This window comes from Epinephelus fuscoguttatus, linkage group LG13, assembly GCF_011397635.1.
Source record: "Epinephelus fuscoguttatus linkage group LG13, E.fuscoguttatus.final_Chr_v1".
Classification (NCBI taxonomy): domain Eukaryota; kingdom Metazoa; phylum Chordata; class Actinopteri; order Perciformes; family Serranidae; genus Epinephelus; species Epinephelus fuscoguttatus.
This window is the reverse complement of record NC_064764.1, coordinates 13869863-13889960: the sequence shown is the minus strand read 5'-3', so window position 1 is coordinate 13889960 and position 20098 is coordinate 13869863. Positions and strand designations below refer to the sequence as shown.

Here is a 20098-nt window from a genome sequence, read left to right as displayed (position 1 = left end):
CTGATGGATGGCTTGCTCCCCAAAGCTGCATCCATCAGCCTATACCACTTCCAGGTGGCTGCTGTTGTCTCTCCTCCCTCTGTACTGACGCCTGTCCTAGGACACTTCAGATCCTGCAAAAACAAGAGAATTCATGTTACTAAAACATAGTAAATAATAAAGGCAAACACAGAACCCTGTAACTGACCTTGTACTTCTGCTTAAGGTTTTCCCACGTCTTCTTGACCCAGGCGGGCTGGACCTTCCCCTGCAGGTCATTTTCTACGACAAACATCCTAAGAGGACAGGGAACCCAACAAGATTAAAGATGTACAGTACAGGCCAAAAGTTTGGACACACCTTCTCATTCAATGCGTTGTACTTAACAAAAAAAGGTGAAATAACTGAAAACATGTTTTATATTCTAGTTTCTTCAAAATAGCCACCCTTTGCTCTGATTACTGCTTTGCACACTCTTGGCATTCTCTCCATGAGCTTCAAGAGGTAGTCACCTGAAATGGTTTCCACTTCACAGGTGTGCCTTATCAGGGTTAATTAGTGGAATTTCTTGCTTTATCAATGGGGTTGGGACCATCAGTTGTGCTGTGCAGAAGTCAGGTTAATACACAGCCGACAGCCCTATTGGACAACTGTTAAAATTCATATTATGGAAAGAACCAATCAGCTAACTAAAGAAAAACGAGTGGCCATCATTACTTTAAGAAATGAAGGTCAGTCAGTCTGGAAAATTGCAAAAACTTTAAATGTGTCCCCAAGTGGAGTCGCAAAAACCATCAAGCGCTACAACGAAACTGGCACACATGAGGACCGACCCAGGAAAGGAAGACCAAGAGTCACCTCTGCTTCTGAGGATAAGTTCATCCGAGTCACCAGCCTCAGAAATGGCAAGTTAACAGCAGCTCAGATCAGAGAGCAGATGAATGCCACACAGAGTTCTAGCAGCAGACCCATCTCTAGAATAACTGTTAAGAGGAGACTGCGCGAATCAGGCCTTCATGGTCAAATAGCTGCTAGGAAACCACTGCTAAGGAGAGGCAACAAGCAGAAGAGATTTGTTTGGGCCAAGAAACACAAGGAATGGACATTAGACCAGTGGAAATCTGTGCTTTGGTCTGATGAGTCCAAATTTGAGATCTTTGGTTCCAACCACCGTGTCTTTGTGAGACGCAGAAAAGGTGAACGGATGGATTCCACATGCCTGGTTCCCACTGTGAAGCATGGAGGAGGAGGTGTGACGGTGTGGGGGTGTTTTGCTGGTGACACTGTTGGGGATTTATTCAAAATTGAAGGCACACTGAACCAGCATGGCTACCATAGCATCCTGCAGCGACATGCCATCCCATCCGGTTTGCGTTTAGTTGGACGATCATTTATTTTTCAACAGGACAATGACCCCAAACACACCTCCAGGCTGTGTAAGGGCTATTTGACCAAGAAGGAGAGTGATGGAGTGCTGTGGCAGATGACCTGGCCTCCACAGTCACCGGACCTGAACCCAATCGAGATGGTTTGGGGTGAGCTGGACTGCAGAGTGAAGGCAAAGGGGCCAACAAGTGCTAAACACCTCTGGGAACTCCTTCAAGACTGTTGGAAAACCATTTCAGGTGACTACCTCTTGAAGCTCATGGAGAGAATGCCAAGAGTGTCCAAAGCAGTAATCAGAGCAAAGGGTGGCTGTTTTGAAGAAACTAGAATATAAAACATGTTTTCAGTTATTTCACCTTTTTTTGTTAAGTACATAACTCCACATGTGTTCATTCATAGTTTTGATGCCTTCAGTGAGAATCTACAATGTAAATAGTCATGAAAATAAAGAAAACGCATTGAATGAGAAGGTGTGTCCAAACTTTTGGCCTGTACTGTATATTGTCACTCCAATTATACTTGTGTGTCATTGGTTTGCTGGGAGACTGAAAAGACAGGAAGAAGTGTAAGATGTAACAGAAAACAAAACATAGTATAAAGTATATAAATACTCAGTTACGTGTCAGTACATGAGGTATGTGATATAAAAACAATTAGCCTAGTAAAAAAGTACGAGGTATAAAGCAGTACTGTATGAGTAAGGCTGACTGATACTGATTAACTGAACTGTTACAAGGCAGTAGTGTGTGACGTGAATAACTGGCTTACATGCCTACAGTGCTCCTTTTATCACCTTTCAGCACATAATAATGTTACTCACTCATATCCTTTAATGGCCGCATTCCTCTTGCCAGTGAAGAGGTCCACGTTGTCTGTCCTCCAACTGATCAGCAGCTCAGTGTGTTCATCTGACCCTAACATTAGAAATTAATTATATTCCAGTAAGAAAAGGCAGTTAATGTTGATGACCGACTAGTAACTTACTTAACAAACTAGCGAACGTACTTAATATCCGAGTGCATCATCAACAACTTCATGTGAGGTGAATTGGTATGTCTAACAGTCGTACATGTTATCATCTTAGCTTTGTGCAACAATAATATATTAATGTTTTAATCATACATACGAGCAGTAAAGATGTAAATTGGTACTTACACTTGAATGCGCTGTCGTCCGTCATAACGTTGCTCATTTTTTTCTTTCTCTGTGTCGTATTGTCTGTGTTGTGTTTTGTCGTGTTGTCTTCCGTGTTGTATGTGGGCGTTGGTTGTACATGCAGCTCAGTCAGTGCGACGTAACTTCCGCTGTGCAAAGGATTGTGGGGCAGAATGGCCAAAGAAGCATGCTGACATGCATACTGCGAAATGTGACCGGATGTAGTAGAACATCCTGGTACTTTTGGCATACTGCATCTGACATACTATGTATTGGGACACACTAATTCTTTTTCTGGCGTACTAAATAGTATGGTAGTATGGGTATTGGAACGCAGGGACAGTGTCGGCCCGCCCCGCCTTACTTCCGCGGTCCTCTCCGCTCCTGTCACCCACACTTAGGCATCCGTCCAGGGCACCGGAGGTCAGACCAGGGGGCCGCGGGACCACGGGTGGCAGCTCCGGGCACTTCCACTTTAACACAAAACAAGTGCTCACGATAACCAGATGAGCAGATAACGTCAACTAGGGAAAATAAAATGAAAACAGCACAGTTATAGCCTGTTAGCTAACATGAGCTAAACCGCTAAACTAGCTAACAGCTAACAAAAGATAACGTTAGCTGGTGGGGACCTGTGCTAAGCTATATACACCCAGTCGTGCCTCGCCACTCACCAGGAACCTCTTTAACGGTCACAGAATAAACAACATAGCTATTTTCTGCCAATTTATTCCAGTTAGCTTACCTGAAACCAACTGCGGTGTCCTGCGAGCTCAGTTCCAAACAAGAGGCCCGTCTCCACCGCAGGAGCCACCCCCGAAGGACAAAGTTCCGGAACTTTTACAGGGGCTAAACAAGTTCCTGCCTCGGAGTAGGTACTCAGCACCTCAGAACGGCTCTGGCTGGGGCTTGGGGATTACTTGGTGCTGATTGGATATACTCAAGGCGGGATGTGACGTTTTGTAAATAACAAGGTTGTAGTTTAGCTAGGCTAACCGTTAGCTGCTAGTGGTGTCTGTAATAACTCAATCAACGGTCCGTGAAAAAAAAAAATTCCAGCGGATATCTTAGTTACAACATGATTGAGCTAGCAAAGCAGTTTTGTGTTGCTATGTGTGGTATTTATTAAGTTTGGGAAATCACGATGTCTAGAAAGCATCAGCTGACAAGGACAGCTAACAGCAGCAGCAAAGCTAACATCAGGACGTCATCTGTTAAAAGCCTCCCGTTGTCGGATATGACATGTAACTACTCCAGTTAGCTCAATCATGTTGTAACTAAGACATTCGTTGGAAAAAATATTGTTTTCATGTACCGTGACCAGAGTTATTAGACACCGCTAACGGCCAACGGCGTCCCTACCATAGACATATATGCATAGACGCCGCATTGACTGCCGCTGCCTATTGGAGCCGACGTCCTAGCCGGCCGCCATCTTGGATGGGTCTCGCTTCGCCTCCACAGTGCATTCACTTCTATTGAGGAAGGAGTTGTATGCACAAGTAAAATAGAATAACTTACTGAATTTTCCAATGATTTTCACGCGGTTTGGTTTGTTACAAACAACACACATGTAGTCATGATACAGGATGCTTTCGTACATTAAATTTCATGCTTTAATACTTTCTGCAGATAGCAACAGCATGTTATTTAGGTCACAACACAGTTCTTTTATTCACCTCAACCCCAGAGTGGAATATATATAAATATATATATATATATACACACACAGTATATATATATACTGTATAAACACAATATACACAATAGCATATTATGTATAGCACACCTTTGTGCACATATTCACTTTTCCACCAGCTGTGCTGCAAATATCCCCTGCTGCTCATCCTTCTGTATCTTTTTTCAAATTATCTTGACCACAGTCCCATTTTCATAGTTATAATACCAATACCAAAATTAATTTTAGTGTTTATGTAAATATTGAAAATGTTTTTTACTACTTTTGAGGGATCACAGCAGTCAGTGTAATAAGATTAAGAAGAATAAGAACACACAGTATATACATATATACTGTATAAACATACTGTATAAACACAATATACCCAATACAAAACATAGTATGTAAGGGATAATGTATAATGAGCCGGTGAATACTGGGGAAATAACTCCCGACAGGGGAATAGAACCCCGACACGCAGCGGAGTACAGCATTTAACAGAGCCGTGTAATAAAGCATATTAATAAATGTATTAATATATTTTAATAAAGAAAAAGCTTGATTGTTGATTGAGTTTATTTCTCACACACACTCACTCTCTTTTATACCCACAGCCGTCAGATAGCCGTCAAATAGATGATCTTATAGACTTCTTTGAAATTTCCTTTGGGGATTAATAAAGTTCTTATTGTTATTACACTGACTGCTGTGATCCCTCAAAAGTAGTAAAAAAACATTTATATATATGTGTGTGTGTGTGTGTGTGTGTGTGTGCGCGCGCGCGCGTGTGTGTGTGCGTAGTGTTATATCGACAGGTTGTGAATGAAATAAACTTAAAAACAACATGACAGTCTTGCAGGAAATATCATCAACGTTACTCTTTGTAGTCACGTAGGCATGTGAATGACAGCGTTTCATTGCAAAAAATGCATGTAACGGGTACACTTGCGCTGTTTCTCCGCCATCTCATTCAAATGAGCCAGATGTAGGGGGCGGGTATTTTACATCAGAGCCTCAAGCTGAAAAAGACTTCCTGTTAGGAACCTCTCGTGTTACCTTACTCATCGCACCTAACAGATCCCTCCTAACTCCTAACGCTAACTCCTTACTGGCAGGAATAAGACATGAGACGGCCTTAAAAATGGCGGACCTCGAACGACTTCCGGTTCAAGTCAGGAGTTAGGAGTTAGCAGTATAAAGTAAGAGACTTGGGACATACCCAACGTCTTTTAGACGTCATGGTCTGACGTAGAAATGACATTTCTATGGGGTGCAGAATGAAAGGTTTTTTTGGACACACACACACACACACACACATTTGCCCATCATTAATTGTCCTGCATGTCATGTGAGTGGAATGTTTAATAGCTTGTAGGTAATATTAATTAGCCTATAAATATTAATTAATATTATTACTTTCATTAATGTTGTTGTAAGCTACTGTCATGACCGTCTGTCCTGCATCTCTCTCTGTTTCTGTCTCTCTCTGTCTCTGTCTCTCTCTCTCTCTCTCTCTCTCTCTGTCTCATTGTGTCATACGGATTACTGTTAATTTATTATGTTGATCTGTTCTGTACGACATCTATTGCACGTCTGTCTGTCCTGGAAGAGGGATCCCTCCTCAGTTCCTCTACCTGAGGTTTCTTCCGTTTTTCACCGTTAAAGGTTTTTTTTGCGGAGTTTTTCCTCTTCCGCTGTGAGGGTCCTAAGGACAGAGGGATGTCGAATGCTGTAAAGCCCTGTGAGGCAAACTGTGATTTGTGATATTGGGCTTTATAAATAAATTGATTGACTGAGGTAGACTGACAGGTTTGATGTCTTATTCACTCAGCAGCTGACTTGTTGAATGATGGCGAGTGGAGTTAATAGTGATAATAATGATTATAATAATAACAATGATAATGGTGCTCATCACAGTGACAGTGGAATAGCAGGGCTACAGACCGTTCTTTAATTGCGACAAACTTCGGCAAATGACTCGATAACAACGGTAATACATGCAAAAGTGTGTAACCAAAGTCATGGCGGCGAGAGGTGGGGATTAAGGCTTTTATCAGCGGATATACTGTGACTTGGGATGTACGCCAAATGCTGGCTCTGTTATGCAGCAGATCCAGCTGTGCCGCCCGTAGGTGCCGCCGTCATCAGAAAAAGGACGTCGCTTTACGTGATACTTTAGAGTAAGGCCGTCTCATGTCTCAAATCAGCAATCCTTGCTCCTAATTTCTAACTCCTGACTCCTTAAATGTTTTCCTAAGTGGGAGGGACTAAACAGTTAGATAAGGTGGTTAGCAGTAATTTTAAGGGACTTGGGACGTACCCGTTGTCACAACGTTGGCTTGCTCAGTGGGATTGGTTAATATTCTCTAAACTACAATCTGATTGGTTCATCAACTAGAGTTATCCCACAAGTTGCCTGAGCAGAGTGACAATTAAAATACAAGTTTGTGAAAATATATGATCAAACCAGAGCTGCCAACAAATTTTCCCAAACTCTATAGAATTGTTTAATATCACACAAAAAACTGTGTACTCTTTCGATGGAGATCGATCAACAACACGAAAAACTTGTTCAGCCCACCGTCTATACTGTGAGATAGCAACTTCACTGAGTGTACTGTGCCTTAAGACGAACTCTGACGTTTACATTAAGTCGCATACAATTGGCTGACTGACTTCCGCATATTTTTTTTGCAGGGCAGCATGGCTCCAGAGCCATGGAACAGGCTAAACATTGCATTTCCCAGTGCCGTGTCTGTTGTCCGAATACCGTTCAGTTCATCTACAGGTACGTTTCATTGGTCAGATGCTAATTAGATACATATGTTGACTTTGTAACGTGATGTCTGGGGCACAACTGCGCTAAATACACTGTATATGCTGCCTGCAACCCACGTGGGAGGGCATGGATCTGAACTCAGCAGTATTGATGGTGTACTTTATGATTATCGTTGCATAAACTGACATGTTTAAGTGTTGTTGCTGTTGTGCAGAAGCAAGTGTTAAAGCTCTCTTGGCGGAAAATGAGAAGGTCCGTAAGCTCTTTGGGAGTGAGATTCTTCAAACGGAGATACGAGTTCTCTACGAGCTGTTGTACATCCTGAATAATAGCTACAGAGGCAACAAGACGTTCAGCGCCTTAAAGCAGGTGAGGACTGAGGGTCATGTCTGCATCTGGCCTCTAAAGGATGTGTGACTGTTTTCTAATAAAACTACAGATTTAACTCACTGATGTCTATGTGTCATTTGCATATTTTGGCTTATCCCTCACAGGTTGAACAATGCATTAACAGGCTGAAATGCATGAAGCTTGATGCTGCTCTCCAGGAGCCGAGTGCACCAGCTGGGCGTAAAAAAGAAGGTCTTAACTCTTACGCCAGACTTAACTACGTCCGACGTTGTGACTGGAATTTACACCGCGTGCACCAAGCCTGACTGACAACGGTCGTAGCTGCGCCTGGTCTTACAATGCGCGTCCATGTGAATACACGCGAATCGATGATTGTTGCCAAGCAACACACGCGGCAGCAGCAATGACAACACAGACATGCTCAGGATGCATTCTCATTTCACCGTGGAGGCAGTGAAACCTATAAGCAACGAAACATATCCATATGGGGCAAAAATAATAAACATCATCACTATACACATTGCATATGCCAAACTATGATTTTTGTGTTTTTTTAGTGGTGTTTATGCCCATAAACTAAATACTGACCTCCGTTTGAGCACCCCGATGCATCGCTCCACAATATTTCTTGTCGATGCGTGCTTCATGTTGTAGTTGTGCTCTTGTGCTGTTCTCGGTGCGATGAGAGGGGTCATTAACCACCGCTTCAGTGGGTATCCACTGTCTCCGAGGAGAAGACCAGTCACTCTCCCTGCCTCAAAGTCCTGATACAGGGCACTTTCTCTCAGGATGCGGGCATCATGGGTCGACCCAGGCCACCTTGCTACGAGGTCGATGATGGTCATGTCAGAGTCACAAACAAGCTGAACATTTATAGAGTGGTAACCCTTCCGATTTACGTATAAATATTCATGTTCAGAGGGAGCTTGTATACGAACATGAGTGCCGTCAATGCAGCCGACAATACCGGGTATGCCTGATTTTAAATAGAAGTCCTGCTTGGTCCTTGCGGCCTCTTCTTGCGTGGGTAGGTGGATGTTATTCCTTACGAACCGTTGGAGGGCCAGGGACACTCTTCTAATTGCCCGGCATGCTGTTGTCCGGTGTACATTGATCATGTCCCCCACTGTATTTTGAAAGGCCCCGTTGGCGTAAAACCTGAGCGCAATCAGCACCTGCAGGGACAGCGCCGAGTTTCTGTCAGACCGATGCTGCAGTTGAGGGGAGAGCTCTTCAATTAACTCAAAGAGCGCTTGTCTGCCGAAACGAAACCTCTCTATCAGCTCACTCTCTGTATACACATCGAGCAGGTTTGTCCTGTCACGAATGACTCTTTCCCGTCTAAATGCTCTCTCGTTAAGCATCCAGTAAATAAGACGTCTTGCCATCTTTCTTTCTTTTTTCCGGCTGTTTGATTCCGTTAAAATTACCATGGCTACAAGTCCGAGTTTCCAACTTACGCCTGCTCCACATTAGGCGTAAAAGTTACACCCAGGTGGAACACACACAGGGCTTAAGTCTAACTGGTGCACTCGTCTTAACCTTAAACTGGTCGTAACTTTCCGTTCTAAGTCGGACGTAACGTTACACCCAGGTGTACGCCCAGCTGGCGCACTCGGCTACTGGAGCTGACAGACATGTGTCCCAACAGAATTCAAAGGTAGATAGAAAGCTTTATCGTTTCAGTGTGATGTGCTGTCACATTCTTGTATGCACACATTACAGCAGTGATACATTCAGTGAAATGTGGTTGAATTATCTGTGTAGTCACTGTAATGATGTGTGTGTGTGTGTGTGTGTGTGTGTGTGTCTGTGTTTGTTTAGAAAACTGAGCATGGAGGCTGGTGAGTGTGACATCCCCAGTCAACCAATGCTGGAGTGGCTCTGTCTCAAAGTGCTGGGAGGCGCCCAGCTGATGAGCTGCACATTAAGACGCTGCAGCAGAGCGTTTTCGTATCCTTTTCAGAAGTGGCAGTGTTCAGAAACATGGAGCGTATTCTGACAGAAATTTCCAAGGACCCTGATATTTGTTTTGAAACAGTCTTTGTTTACTTGAATTCACCTTGTGGGTTTGCCCTTAAGAAATATTTGCATCAGACTTTCCAGGCAGCATATGAAATTAGAGGAGTTTATTGTCTTGAATATGGTGATAACCAGCATGCTCAGTTGTCTCTGGTGAGAGCTTCTTCTCAATGTGATAAGGCAGCTTTGCATGTCTGTGTCATTGCAGCAAGATTTAGAAAAAAATCTCTATTTGAAATGCTTTGATGTGTGTTTGTTTGGAAATAATTTCCACAGAGCTTAATCTACCTGCCTCTGTGTTCCATCAGGGTGATTGCCCGTGGTATCCTGGTCAGCCTGTCCACTCTGTATCAGCAGCTCCTGGAGCTCCTTAAAGAAGTAGCCAGCGCCCATCCCATGCCTTTCCTCACAGACTTCTCTCTGCCAGCAGATATGGCTCAGTTCCTGGGTCCTTCTGATGCATATATACTGCCCAAAAAAACAGCACACGGTCCCCGTGCCAAAGACCACAAGGAGAAGCAGGAGAAGAGGAAGAAACTTCCTGTGAAGGTCAAGAAACAAGGAGAGACAAGGAAGGTTAAAGAAGATCTGGGTGTTGCTGTTGACAGAGGTATGGAGCATTTTCATTCTTTAGTGTGTATTCTGTATTCCATATGGCGCATTTAGTGCAGGACAGTAAGATGACGCTTCCCTAAAGGACACATTCTTCCACAATCGAGGAGTGACAGGAGTTCAGTAAACTGCAGCTCTGAAAACTCTTGTTCGGGATGACAGATCAATCAGTCTGCCAGCCACTGATAGTTCACAAAATGATATTCAGTGTAGCCTGATGGGATTTGCAGTAAAAAGCAAAGCTGTTTCAACCAGTGCTGCATTTTCAAACAATCTCATTTAGCCTCTAGAGTGAACCATGTAACAACAGTGTAAACATTACTGTTGTAATTTTTGTCTTTTTTCAGGTGTTATTAGTCTCGGCATTGACATGAAGCCTTTTCTCAAGGTTGTCAGGAACGTTACCAAGGTATGTGAGCAAATCTGATTAAATATTCATTCATTATTGATTTTTGGATTTTAGGGATTATGTAATTGCAAGGTGTTGTCACATAATCATCCAATGATTACATAATTTCATTACTCCAGGGCAAATCCGACGCACAGAAAACACACAAGCTGGACAAGGTACAAAAGTTCAAGAAACAAGTGAGAGAGGCTGCTACTTTCAAAGAAATGGCAACCCATCTGGATGAGATGATTCCATGGTGTAAATCCCAGAAGATGAACAGGGAAAGACGTCGTTTAACCTTCCTGCGTTTAAAGTGCCAGAGGCTGAAATGCCTGGAGGCAGAGGGTTACAAGTAAGAGCAGCACTGCAGAATATACACTCAGGGCCGAATTCACAAAAGGATTGCATGGCTTTTGCGGCCGCTAAATCGGTAAAAATGGAGCAAACAGATGCTGTCTAATTCACAAAGCACGCGCAGAGGGTGAAATGCTCCACTAACTGTGCTGCCAAGCAGATTGTGTCTCGGTGCTCCGGTGTTATTTGCACGTATTTAAATGAGTTAATATGCATATATTTGGCAGAAAAATTGCCCATTTCTATGCAAATGAGCCTCATTGATAAACAACATGTAATTCACTAATACCAGTGCTAACAACCACACGCAGTTTGAGTGAAGTAAATAACGTCTTTAGAAAGCTGGTGCAAACTGGGCGCTCCTCTGTAGAAGCCTCTCGCCCAGACTTTCCAGTGATCGTGGCAGCAGTGATCGTCTGTTAAATCAGTCTGTAAATAATATTTTGACATTATTATTGTAATCATTATTACTTTGATGGCATCCGAAGATACTGATGGGTTGAACAGGTGACAGTCTGCGGTCGTTCTCAAAACACACTTCTGTCACGCACTTCAAAAGCAACTTTCAATAATTTATTTTACGAAACGAGGGAAACAAACGTGAACAAAAACGGTTCCATAATTCATATTAAATTCAAAAGGTAACGAAAAAACAGCTACAAGTGAGAGGGAATAGTGATAAAGTGGTCAAACTTGGTCAAATCCACAGCCTCACCCCATCCGACACTGTTAGACTGACTCACCAGCAGACATCACTACATGAGGGTATACAGTATTCAGTACTTTGCCAAACAAAGTCTGCCATTGTTCTGCCACGGTGTTCTTGGCGCAAAGCCAGCATTTATACTTTGCCATGTGTGGCTTATTGCAATCAGGGGCAATCTGCACTCAGCTGCCAAACTTTGTGGGCGTGTTTGCGCTGGTACATCATTAGCGCAATATCCTTTGTGAATAGGAAGTTAAGATGGAGCAAACTGCGGGTGCAAATGAAGTGCAATTCAAGGTGCTATCAGCGGCCGCAGTTCATTCTTTGTGAATTTGGCCCTCAGTGTCATAAGTGTTATATCATAGAACTATTCTCAGTTCTCAGACCTGAAGAAGCCTCTTGGGTTAGAGGTGAAATGTCTGCAAGAAACTCAAGCAAGTCCAGTTGCCTATGATATAGCACTTATGATGACCATGACCTGGCTGACTGAGAATCTTCACCATACACTCAGTGTCCACTTTGTTAGGGTACAGCTTTTAGACCAATGCAAGTAAACTACTAGGTATTGCTTTTATGACAGTGTCAAACTCTGAACATGATAAGCATCATAAAAAAAGTAGGCTTTTTGGCAGAACAGTTGGATTGGATTGCATTACTGTACAGGTGTATCTTATAAACCACTATGTGTAGAGCTGCATCTTTTAGTATTGTGTGACAAAGTTGCTCCTAATACTAGTCGTGCATATTGATAAAAAATGCCTTCATCCCCAGTGTCCAGAAGAAGCTGCCGACCTTCAGACGGGAAGCTTGCTGGGCTTCATCTCCTCAAGGACCAATGCCAAGAACCTGTCGGTCTTCCGCCGCGATGGGTAAACGTGCTGGCCTGAGAACTCGTTGGCAGTCACTCAGGAGTCGATTTAAGTCCTAAATGAGTCAGAACTGGTGCGAAAAAGAAATAGGTGGAGAGACAAAGGTCTTCTGCCGTGACGGGTAAACGATGATACCTGAATAGAGCTTTCATGGCTGAAACCTTCCCTGCAGTTTCATGTTTGATTTATAGTCACACTGTTGATTGACAGAGGCATCTTGTCTGATGTTTAAGAGACTGAATAATAAGGTGTTTAAACATTTTAAATGACTGTTTAAAAGAGGGCAAAGCATCAAGAACATTTGCTCCTGGCAAATTGCCCTTTGTCTGAGAATGACAACAACATTGAATACATTCGGCACAGATAAACCTTCATAGCAGTCATTTGAACTAACATGTTTTGCTGCATGTCTGCTTTGACAGCTGATAACAAATTATCAAATTATGTGCCTGAAATCTTAAGACTATAAAATCCCACATGCAAGAAAGTAGATTTTTTAAAGCAGAAAAGTTCTGTTTGTTCCTCTTGTGTTGTCACATTTATTCAGTATTGTCAATGCTCATCTTCCCAGATGTTGTTAACTATAACAGAATTAGTCCACCTCTGGGAGGCATATGGTACATATGCTAATGAAACTGCTCCAAAGAGACTGTTTTAGGAAATTTGAGAGTCTGCCCTGAATACTTTAAACCATTTCTGAATGTTTCAGTTGACTGCAGAATGCTTAATGATAAAATGTCATAAACTTGGATTATTCCTGCACACTGAAACTATAGCGTTATGGTACTAAACACCAAATGAGGCATGCATATGCTGAAATACCTTCATCAAGTGCACATCTTGTTCAACCCTGTGAAGACACCACTACAGTGTAAAAACATACCATTTCTTATGCACAAAGAAATAAAACTGCTTTAGTGAACCATGAAATACTGCAAATGTCTATCTTGAGCTGTGAAAGTCACCAATGTTCCAGATCCCATGTCTAAAAGGCTTTTTAAGACTCTCATGGTATTTCTGGCTCCACCTGGTGGAGTTGATAAGTGAATGCACTCAATGATTAGTTCCAGACTGTTGATTGTTCTCGGAGAATATGGAATGAATCCCTCAACCTTGTTGATTGTAATGGCTTTGCGGAGGCAGTGTGACAAAGCAAAGGTGTCAATCTTCTCAAAAGTGAATGTGAGACTTCAGAGACTGTGAGTGCTGATACAAACAGAGCGCTGGCAGTAGGCAGGATGGCCCCAGCTCCAGGCTCTTTGAAGTCAAGCACGAGAGCTGTGCAGGTACAAGTGTCATCACATTGAAACCATGCAGGTGTCTGGCAGCCCGTAGCAACCGTGATTGCTCAGAAGTGGAGGCTGTGCACCAAATTAGAAGCTAAAGGGTTAGGTTTGTTGCAGCCTGTGTTTTTCCTGCCCACCATCTTATCATCCTCTGCCAAAGAAGACACAGCCCTCCCATCTGTACAAATACAGCAGTGTAGTTTTCTCCCCCTTCACCGAGCACTGACTGGGTTGAGTTATGGTCTCGCATGAGCCTGCCAGCTTTATTCGTGCATATGAGTCTGCACATTCCTGATTCCTATGCTTTGTAGGTTTTATCTTAAACCAGTTAGTAAGGTCAACTTTTGTACTCCCCTTCAGTGAGGAGAAAGGAGCAGAGGAAACACCTTGAATGTCTGCATTCTGTATACATGGACATAGGAAGTCAGACCCTTTTTTTCTGCATGAAGTTGAAGTGACTGTGCCAAATGCTATCAGTATCTACATGTTTACACTTGATGGGAGGTACAATATCACAGAGGGGATATATATGCCTGCAAAACCTTTTGAACACTTGTGGTTAACATATCTCAGTTAAGGCCTTTTTTAACCTCATGCAATGTGCACAGCTCTCTGAATGTGTGCTCTATTGACACACTAACATTTTGCAGCTATTACCTCCTACAAGAAGTGCAGAGAACCAATTCTTCCGTCTGATCTCGCAAATCCTTTTCCTCGGTAAAGGTGAACGCACCAGTGTATACATTAACCTACAGATGCAGTAGGGATGTGTGCCCTGTTGAAAATGTACTTGGTAAATTAAATACATGTACTGAGGAAGATAGACAGATAAAGCAATGTAGAGATATGTCAGTGGTATGTTCTGTACTTACTGTGCACAATGTCACCAAAATCCCTAAGCAGAGTATGAGTATGTACACTCATCTGCCACTTTGTTAAGCACACCCTGCTAGTATGGGCTGGACCCCCTTTTGCCTCCAGAACTGCCGTCGTGGCATAGATAGGTGCTGGAGACATTCCTCACAGATTGTGGTCCATATAGACATGATAGCATCACACAGTTGCTGCAGATTTGTCAGCTGCACGTACATGATGCTAATCTCCCGTTCCACCACATACCCAAGGTGCTCTATAGGACTGAGATCTGGTGACTGTGCAGGCCATTGGAGTACAGTGAACTCATTGTCATGTTCAAGAAACCAGTTTGAGATGATTTGAGCTTTGTGACATGGTGTGTTATCCTGTTGGAAGTAGCCATCAGAAGATGGGTACACTGTGGTCATAAAGGGATGGACACGGTCAGCAACAATACCCAGGTAGGCTGTAGTGTTTAAACCATGCTCAGTTGGTACTAAGGGGCCCAAAGTGTGCCAAGAAAATATCCCCCACACCATTACACCACCACCACCACCAGCCTGAACCGTTGATACAAGGCAGGATGGATCCATGCTTTCATGTTGTTTACACCAAATTCTGACCCTGACATATGAATGTGGCAACAGAAATCAAGGCTCATCAGACCAGGCAATGTTTCTATTGACAATTTTTGGTGAGCCTGTGTGAATTGTAGCCTCAGTTTCCTGTTGAAAGGTGACAGGAGTGGCACCCAGTGTGGTCTTCTGCTGCTGTAGCCCATCTGCTTCAAGGTTCAACATGTTGTTGGTTCAGAGATGATCTTCTGCAGACCTTGATTGTAACCAGTGGTTATTTGCGTTACTGTTGCCTTTCTATCATCTTGAACCAGTCTGGCTATTCTCCTCTGACCTCTGGCATCAACAAGGCATTTTCACCCAGAGAACTGCTGCTCACTGGATATTTTCTTCTTTTTCGGACCATTCTCTGTAAACCCTAGAGATGGTTTGTGTGAAAATCCCAGTAGATCAGCAGTTTCTAAAATACTCACACCAGCCTGTCTGGCACCGACAACCATGCCACGTTTTTCCTAGATTTGGGAGTCGTATATACTGAATTGAGAGTACACTGTGGACTTTAACGGGATGGTAAACACACTTGTGTAATCAGTTTTTAAATATCTAATTTCTAAATGGGTGAAAATTAATTTTATTAATTTTTATTTTATTATTTTTTGTCAGTATCGAGAAGCTGCTTTGACAGCAGCGCTGCCTAGTGTTGAAATTAAGTATCATACACTGAGAAAACATTTTGTCTTCCAACTTTTTCAGGGGCTGTACTGAAAACATTTAAAGAGGGGACTGAGAATACTGTCCGCAAACATGCTGGGGAACACCTTAAACATGCTCCATCCAGAAAAACATATTAAACATACACAAGATAACATTAAACATACACAACATTAAACATAGACAAAATATGTTGAATTTGTGATTTATGAGAGATTTGAATTTGTGAGACACAACAATAAAGTGTATTTTGAATGAAATACGCATTTCATATACACATTACAATACACCCAAGATAATGGTGTTTGTATGTTCTCACAATGGAAGACAACAATTGAAGTGTTTTTTGAATGCTGTACTGAATATTTTCATTGGAAAACAAGGTTGTAAATGGACCATAGTTTGGCCAATATTTTAAATATTTTTGTACATAAAAATTACGTTCAAATTTGGTCCATATAAGACGTCGAGAGGACATCCATACCAACCATTTCTGGACCATATTGTAACCTTGTACAGACACCCTGTAGCCGTCAAAACTAGACGTCCAGAAGGAGTCCAAAAAGACGTTGTAAAAACTTTCATTCTGCACCCGATGGAAACGTCATTTCTACGTCGAACCAGGACGTCTAAAAGACGTTGTCACAACGTGAGGAGTGACGAAAAATGGAGCCAGTAAGGAACTGTTGTATTGGTACCATCCATAACATTTCACCATGGAAACGGAAAATAACGTTTCTCATGTATTCCGAGCTGAACTGAACTGAGGCTATCACATCACTACTGTCAGATAGCAACTTCACTGACTGTACTTTGCCTTTAAGACGAACTCTGACGTTTACATTTAGTCGCATACAATTGGCTGACTGACTTCCGCATATTTTTTTTTTTGCAGGGCAGCATGGCTCAAGAAACATGGAACAGGGTAAACATTGCATTTCCCAGTGCCGTGTCTGTTGTCCGAATACCGTTCAGTTCATCTACAGGTACGTTTCATTGGTCGGATGCTAATTAGATACATATGTTGACTTTGTAACGTGATGTCTGGGGCACAACTGCGCTAAATACACTGTATATGCTGCCTGCAACCCACGTGGGAGGGCATGGATCTGAACTCAGCAGTATTGATGGTGTACTTTATGATTATCGTTGCATAAACTGACATGTTTAAGTGTTGTTGCTGTTGTGCAGAAGCAAGTGTTAAAGCTCTCTTGGCGGAAAATGAGAAGGTCCGTAAGCTCTTTGGGAGTGAGATTCTTCAAACGGAGATACGAGTTCTCTACGAGCTGTTGTACATCCTGAATAATAGCTACAGAGGCAACAAGACGTTCAGCGCCTTAAAGCAGGTGAGGACTGAGGGTCATGTCTGCATCTGGCCTCTAAAGGATGTGTGACTGTTTTCTAATAAAACTACAGATTTAACTCACTGATGTCTATGTGTCATTTGCATATTTTGGCTTATCCCTCACAGGTTGAACAATGCATTAACAGGCTGAAATGCATGAAGCTTGATGCTGCTCTCCAGGAGCTGACAGACATGTGTCCCAACAGAATTCAAAGGTAGATAGAAAGCTTTATCGTTTCAGTGTGATGTGCTGTCACATTCTTGTATGCACACATTACAGCAGTGATACATTCAGTGAAATGTGGTTGAATTATCTGTGTAGTCACTGTAATGATGTGTGTGTGTGTGTGTGTGTGTGTGTGTGTGTGTGTGTGTGTGTGTCTGTGTTTGTTTAGAAAACTGAGCATGGAGGCTGGTGAGTTTGACATCCCCAGTCAACCAATGCTGGAGTGGCTCTGTCTCAAAGTGCTGGGAGGCGCCCAGCTGATGAGCTGCACATTAAGACGCTGCAGCAGAGCGTTTTCGTATCCTTTTCAGAAGTGGCAGTGTTCAGAAACATGGAGCGTATTCTGACAGAAATTTCCAAGGACCCTGATATTTGTTTTGAAACAGTCTTTGTTTACTTGAATTCACCTTGTGGGTTTGCCCTTAAGAAATATTTGCATCAGACTTTCCAGGCAGCATATGAAATTAGAGGAGTTTATTGTCTTGAATATGGTGATAACCAGCATGCTCAGTCGTCTCTGGTGAGAGCTTCTTCTCAATGTGATAAGGCAGCTTTGCATGTCTGTGGCTTCAAATTGCAGCAATATTTAGAGAAAAAAAAATCAGTATTTACAATAGTTTGATGTGTGTTTGTTTGGAAATAATTTCCACAAAGCTAAATCTACCTGCCTCTGTGTTCCATCAGGGTGATTGCCCGTGGTATCCTGGTCAGCCTGTCCACTCTGTATCAGCAGCTCCTGGAGCTCCTTAGAGAAGTAGCCAGCGCCCATCCCATGCCCTTCCTCACAGACTTCTCTCTGCCAGCAGATATGGCTCAGTTCCTGGGTCCTTCTGATGCATATATACTGCCCAAAAAAACAGCACACGGTCCCCATGCCAAAGACCACAAGGAGAAGCAGCAGCAGCAGGAGAAGAGGAAGAAACTTCCTGTGAAGGTCAAGAAACAAGGAGAGACAAGGAAGGTTAAAGAAGATCTGGGTGTTGCTGTTGACAGAGGTATGGAGCATTTTCATTCTTTAGTGTGTATTCTGTATTCCATATGGCGCATTTAGTGCAGGACAGTAAGATGACGCTTCCTAAAGGACACATTCTTCCACAATCGAGGAGTGACAGGAGTTCAGTAAACTGCAGCTCTGAAAACTCTTGTTCGGGATGACAGATCAATCAGTCTGCCAGCCACTGATAGTTCACAAAATGATATTCAGTGTAGCCTGATGGGATTTGCAGTAAAAAGCAAAGCTGTTTCAACCAGTGCTGCATTTTCAAACAATCTCATTTAGCCTCTAGAGTGAACCATGTAACAACAGTGTAAACATTACTGTTGTCATTTTTGTCTTTTTTCAGGTGTTATTAGTCTCGGCATTGACATGAAGCCTTTTCTCAAGGTTGTCAGGAACGTTACCAAGGTATGTGAGCAAACCTGATTAAATATTCATTCATTATTGATTTTTGGATTTTAGGGATTATGTAATTGCAAGGTGTTGTCACATAATCATCCAATGATTACATAATTTCATTACTCCAGGGCAAATCCGACGCACAGAAAACACACAAGCTGGACAAGGTACAAAAGTTCAAGAAACAAGTGAGAGAGGCTGCTACTTTCAAAGACATGGCAACCCATCTGGATGAGATGATTCCATGGTGTAAATCCCAGAAGATGGACAGGGAAAGACGTCGTTTAACCTTCCTGCGTTTAAAGTGCCAGAGGCTGAAATGGCTGGAGGCAGAGGGTTACAAGTAAGAGCAGCACTGCAGAATATACACTCAGTGTCATAAGTGTTATATCGTAGAACTATTCTCAGACCTGAAGAAGCCTCTTAGATGAGAGGCGAAACATCTTCAAGAAACTCAAGCAAGTCCAGTTGCCTACAATATAGCCCTTATGATGATGAATATAGCACCATGACCTGGCTGACTGAGAATCTTCACCATACACTCAGTGTCCACTTTGTTAGGGTACAGCTTTTAGACCAATGCAAGTAAACTGCTAGGTATTACTTCTATGACAGTGACAAAACATGATAAGCATCATAAAAGTAGGCTTTTTGGCAGACCAGTTGTATTGGATCGCATTACTGTACAGGTGTATCTTATAAACCACTATGTGTGGAGTTGCATCCTTGCATATTGTGTGACAAAGTTGCTCCTAATACTGGTCGTGCATATTGATAAAATTTGTCTTCATCCCCAGTGTCCAGAAGAAGCTGCCGACCTTCAGACAGGAAGCTTGCTGGGCTTCATCTCCTCAGGGATCAGTGCCAAGAACCTGTCAGTCTTCTACCGCAACGGGGAGACATGCTGGCCTGAGAACTCGTTTGCAGTCACTCAGGAGTCAATTTAAGTCCTCAACAGTCGGAACTGGTGCGAAAAAGAAACAGGTGGAGAGACAAAGGAAGAGCACTGAGTTATCAGTGTCTGGACTGTCGGTGGACGACCATAGGAAGAGGTCTACATGTAAGGCGATGTCTGAGACCTCTGGCTCTGACAGCCTTGATGATATCGATTGTATATTTGCCTCTGTAGGTTTGTGATACTTTGAAATTAAACACACGGCGGATACAAACTACTGTATAGAGCAGAGTCTAGTGTATGACAGATGTCTCTGCTTTCAAATGAAAGGGTAAAATTGGTGCATGATGACTGGACATTGTATGTATGTTACACAAGTGCTAAATAGCAGCAGTGCCTTTTAAAGCAGAAAATAACTACAGGTAAGGATTTGGCATGCAACAAAGGCGCCAGGCTGTAATGGAGCTGGGGGCGTTGCTTTGAATTTCTTGATACCTGAATAGAGCTTCCATGGCTGAAACCTTCCC

At 42.7% G+C, this 20098-nt stretch overlaps 1 protein-coding gene across 7 annotated transcripts in view; it reads left to right on the top strand.

The window, feature by feature from the left end:
* nepro (nucleolus and neural progenitor protein) overlaps window positions 1–20098 on the top strand; it is a 26088-nt gene extending 5990 nt beyond the window's left edge. For 2 of the 7 annotated variants that reach the window (XM_049593236.1, XM_049593234.1), the window contains exons 2-10: window positions 6896–6986; window positions 16901–17055; window positions 17181–17269; window positions 17450–17578; window positions 17723–17800; window positions 17965–18275; window positions 18624–18685; window positions 18805–19019; window positions 19474–20098. In XM_049593236.1, coding sequence (XP_049449193.1) covers window positions 6902–6986; window positions 16901–17055; window positions 17181–17269; window positions 17450–17578; window positions 17723–17800; window positions 17965–18275; window positions 18624–18685; window positions 18805–19019; window positions 19474–19813 — 1464 coding nt within the window. In that variant the 5' untranslated portion in view covers window positions 6896–6901 and the 3' untranslated portion in view covers window positions 19814–20098. Of the gene's footprint in view, window positions 1–6892; window positions 6987–7191; window positions 7347–10567; window positions 10706–12184; window positions 12283–16604; window positions 16696–16900; window positions 17056–17180; window positions 17270–17449; window positions 17579–17722; window positions 17801–17964; window positions 18276–18623; window positions 18686–18804; window positions 19020–19473 lie in introns of those variants that run through there. The other 5 variants (XM_049593233.1, XM_049593235.1, XM_049593237.1 and 2 more) reach the window with 5 other exon arrangements.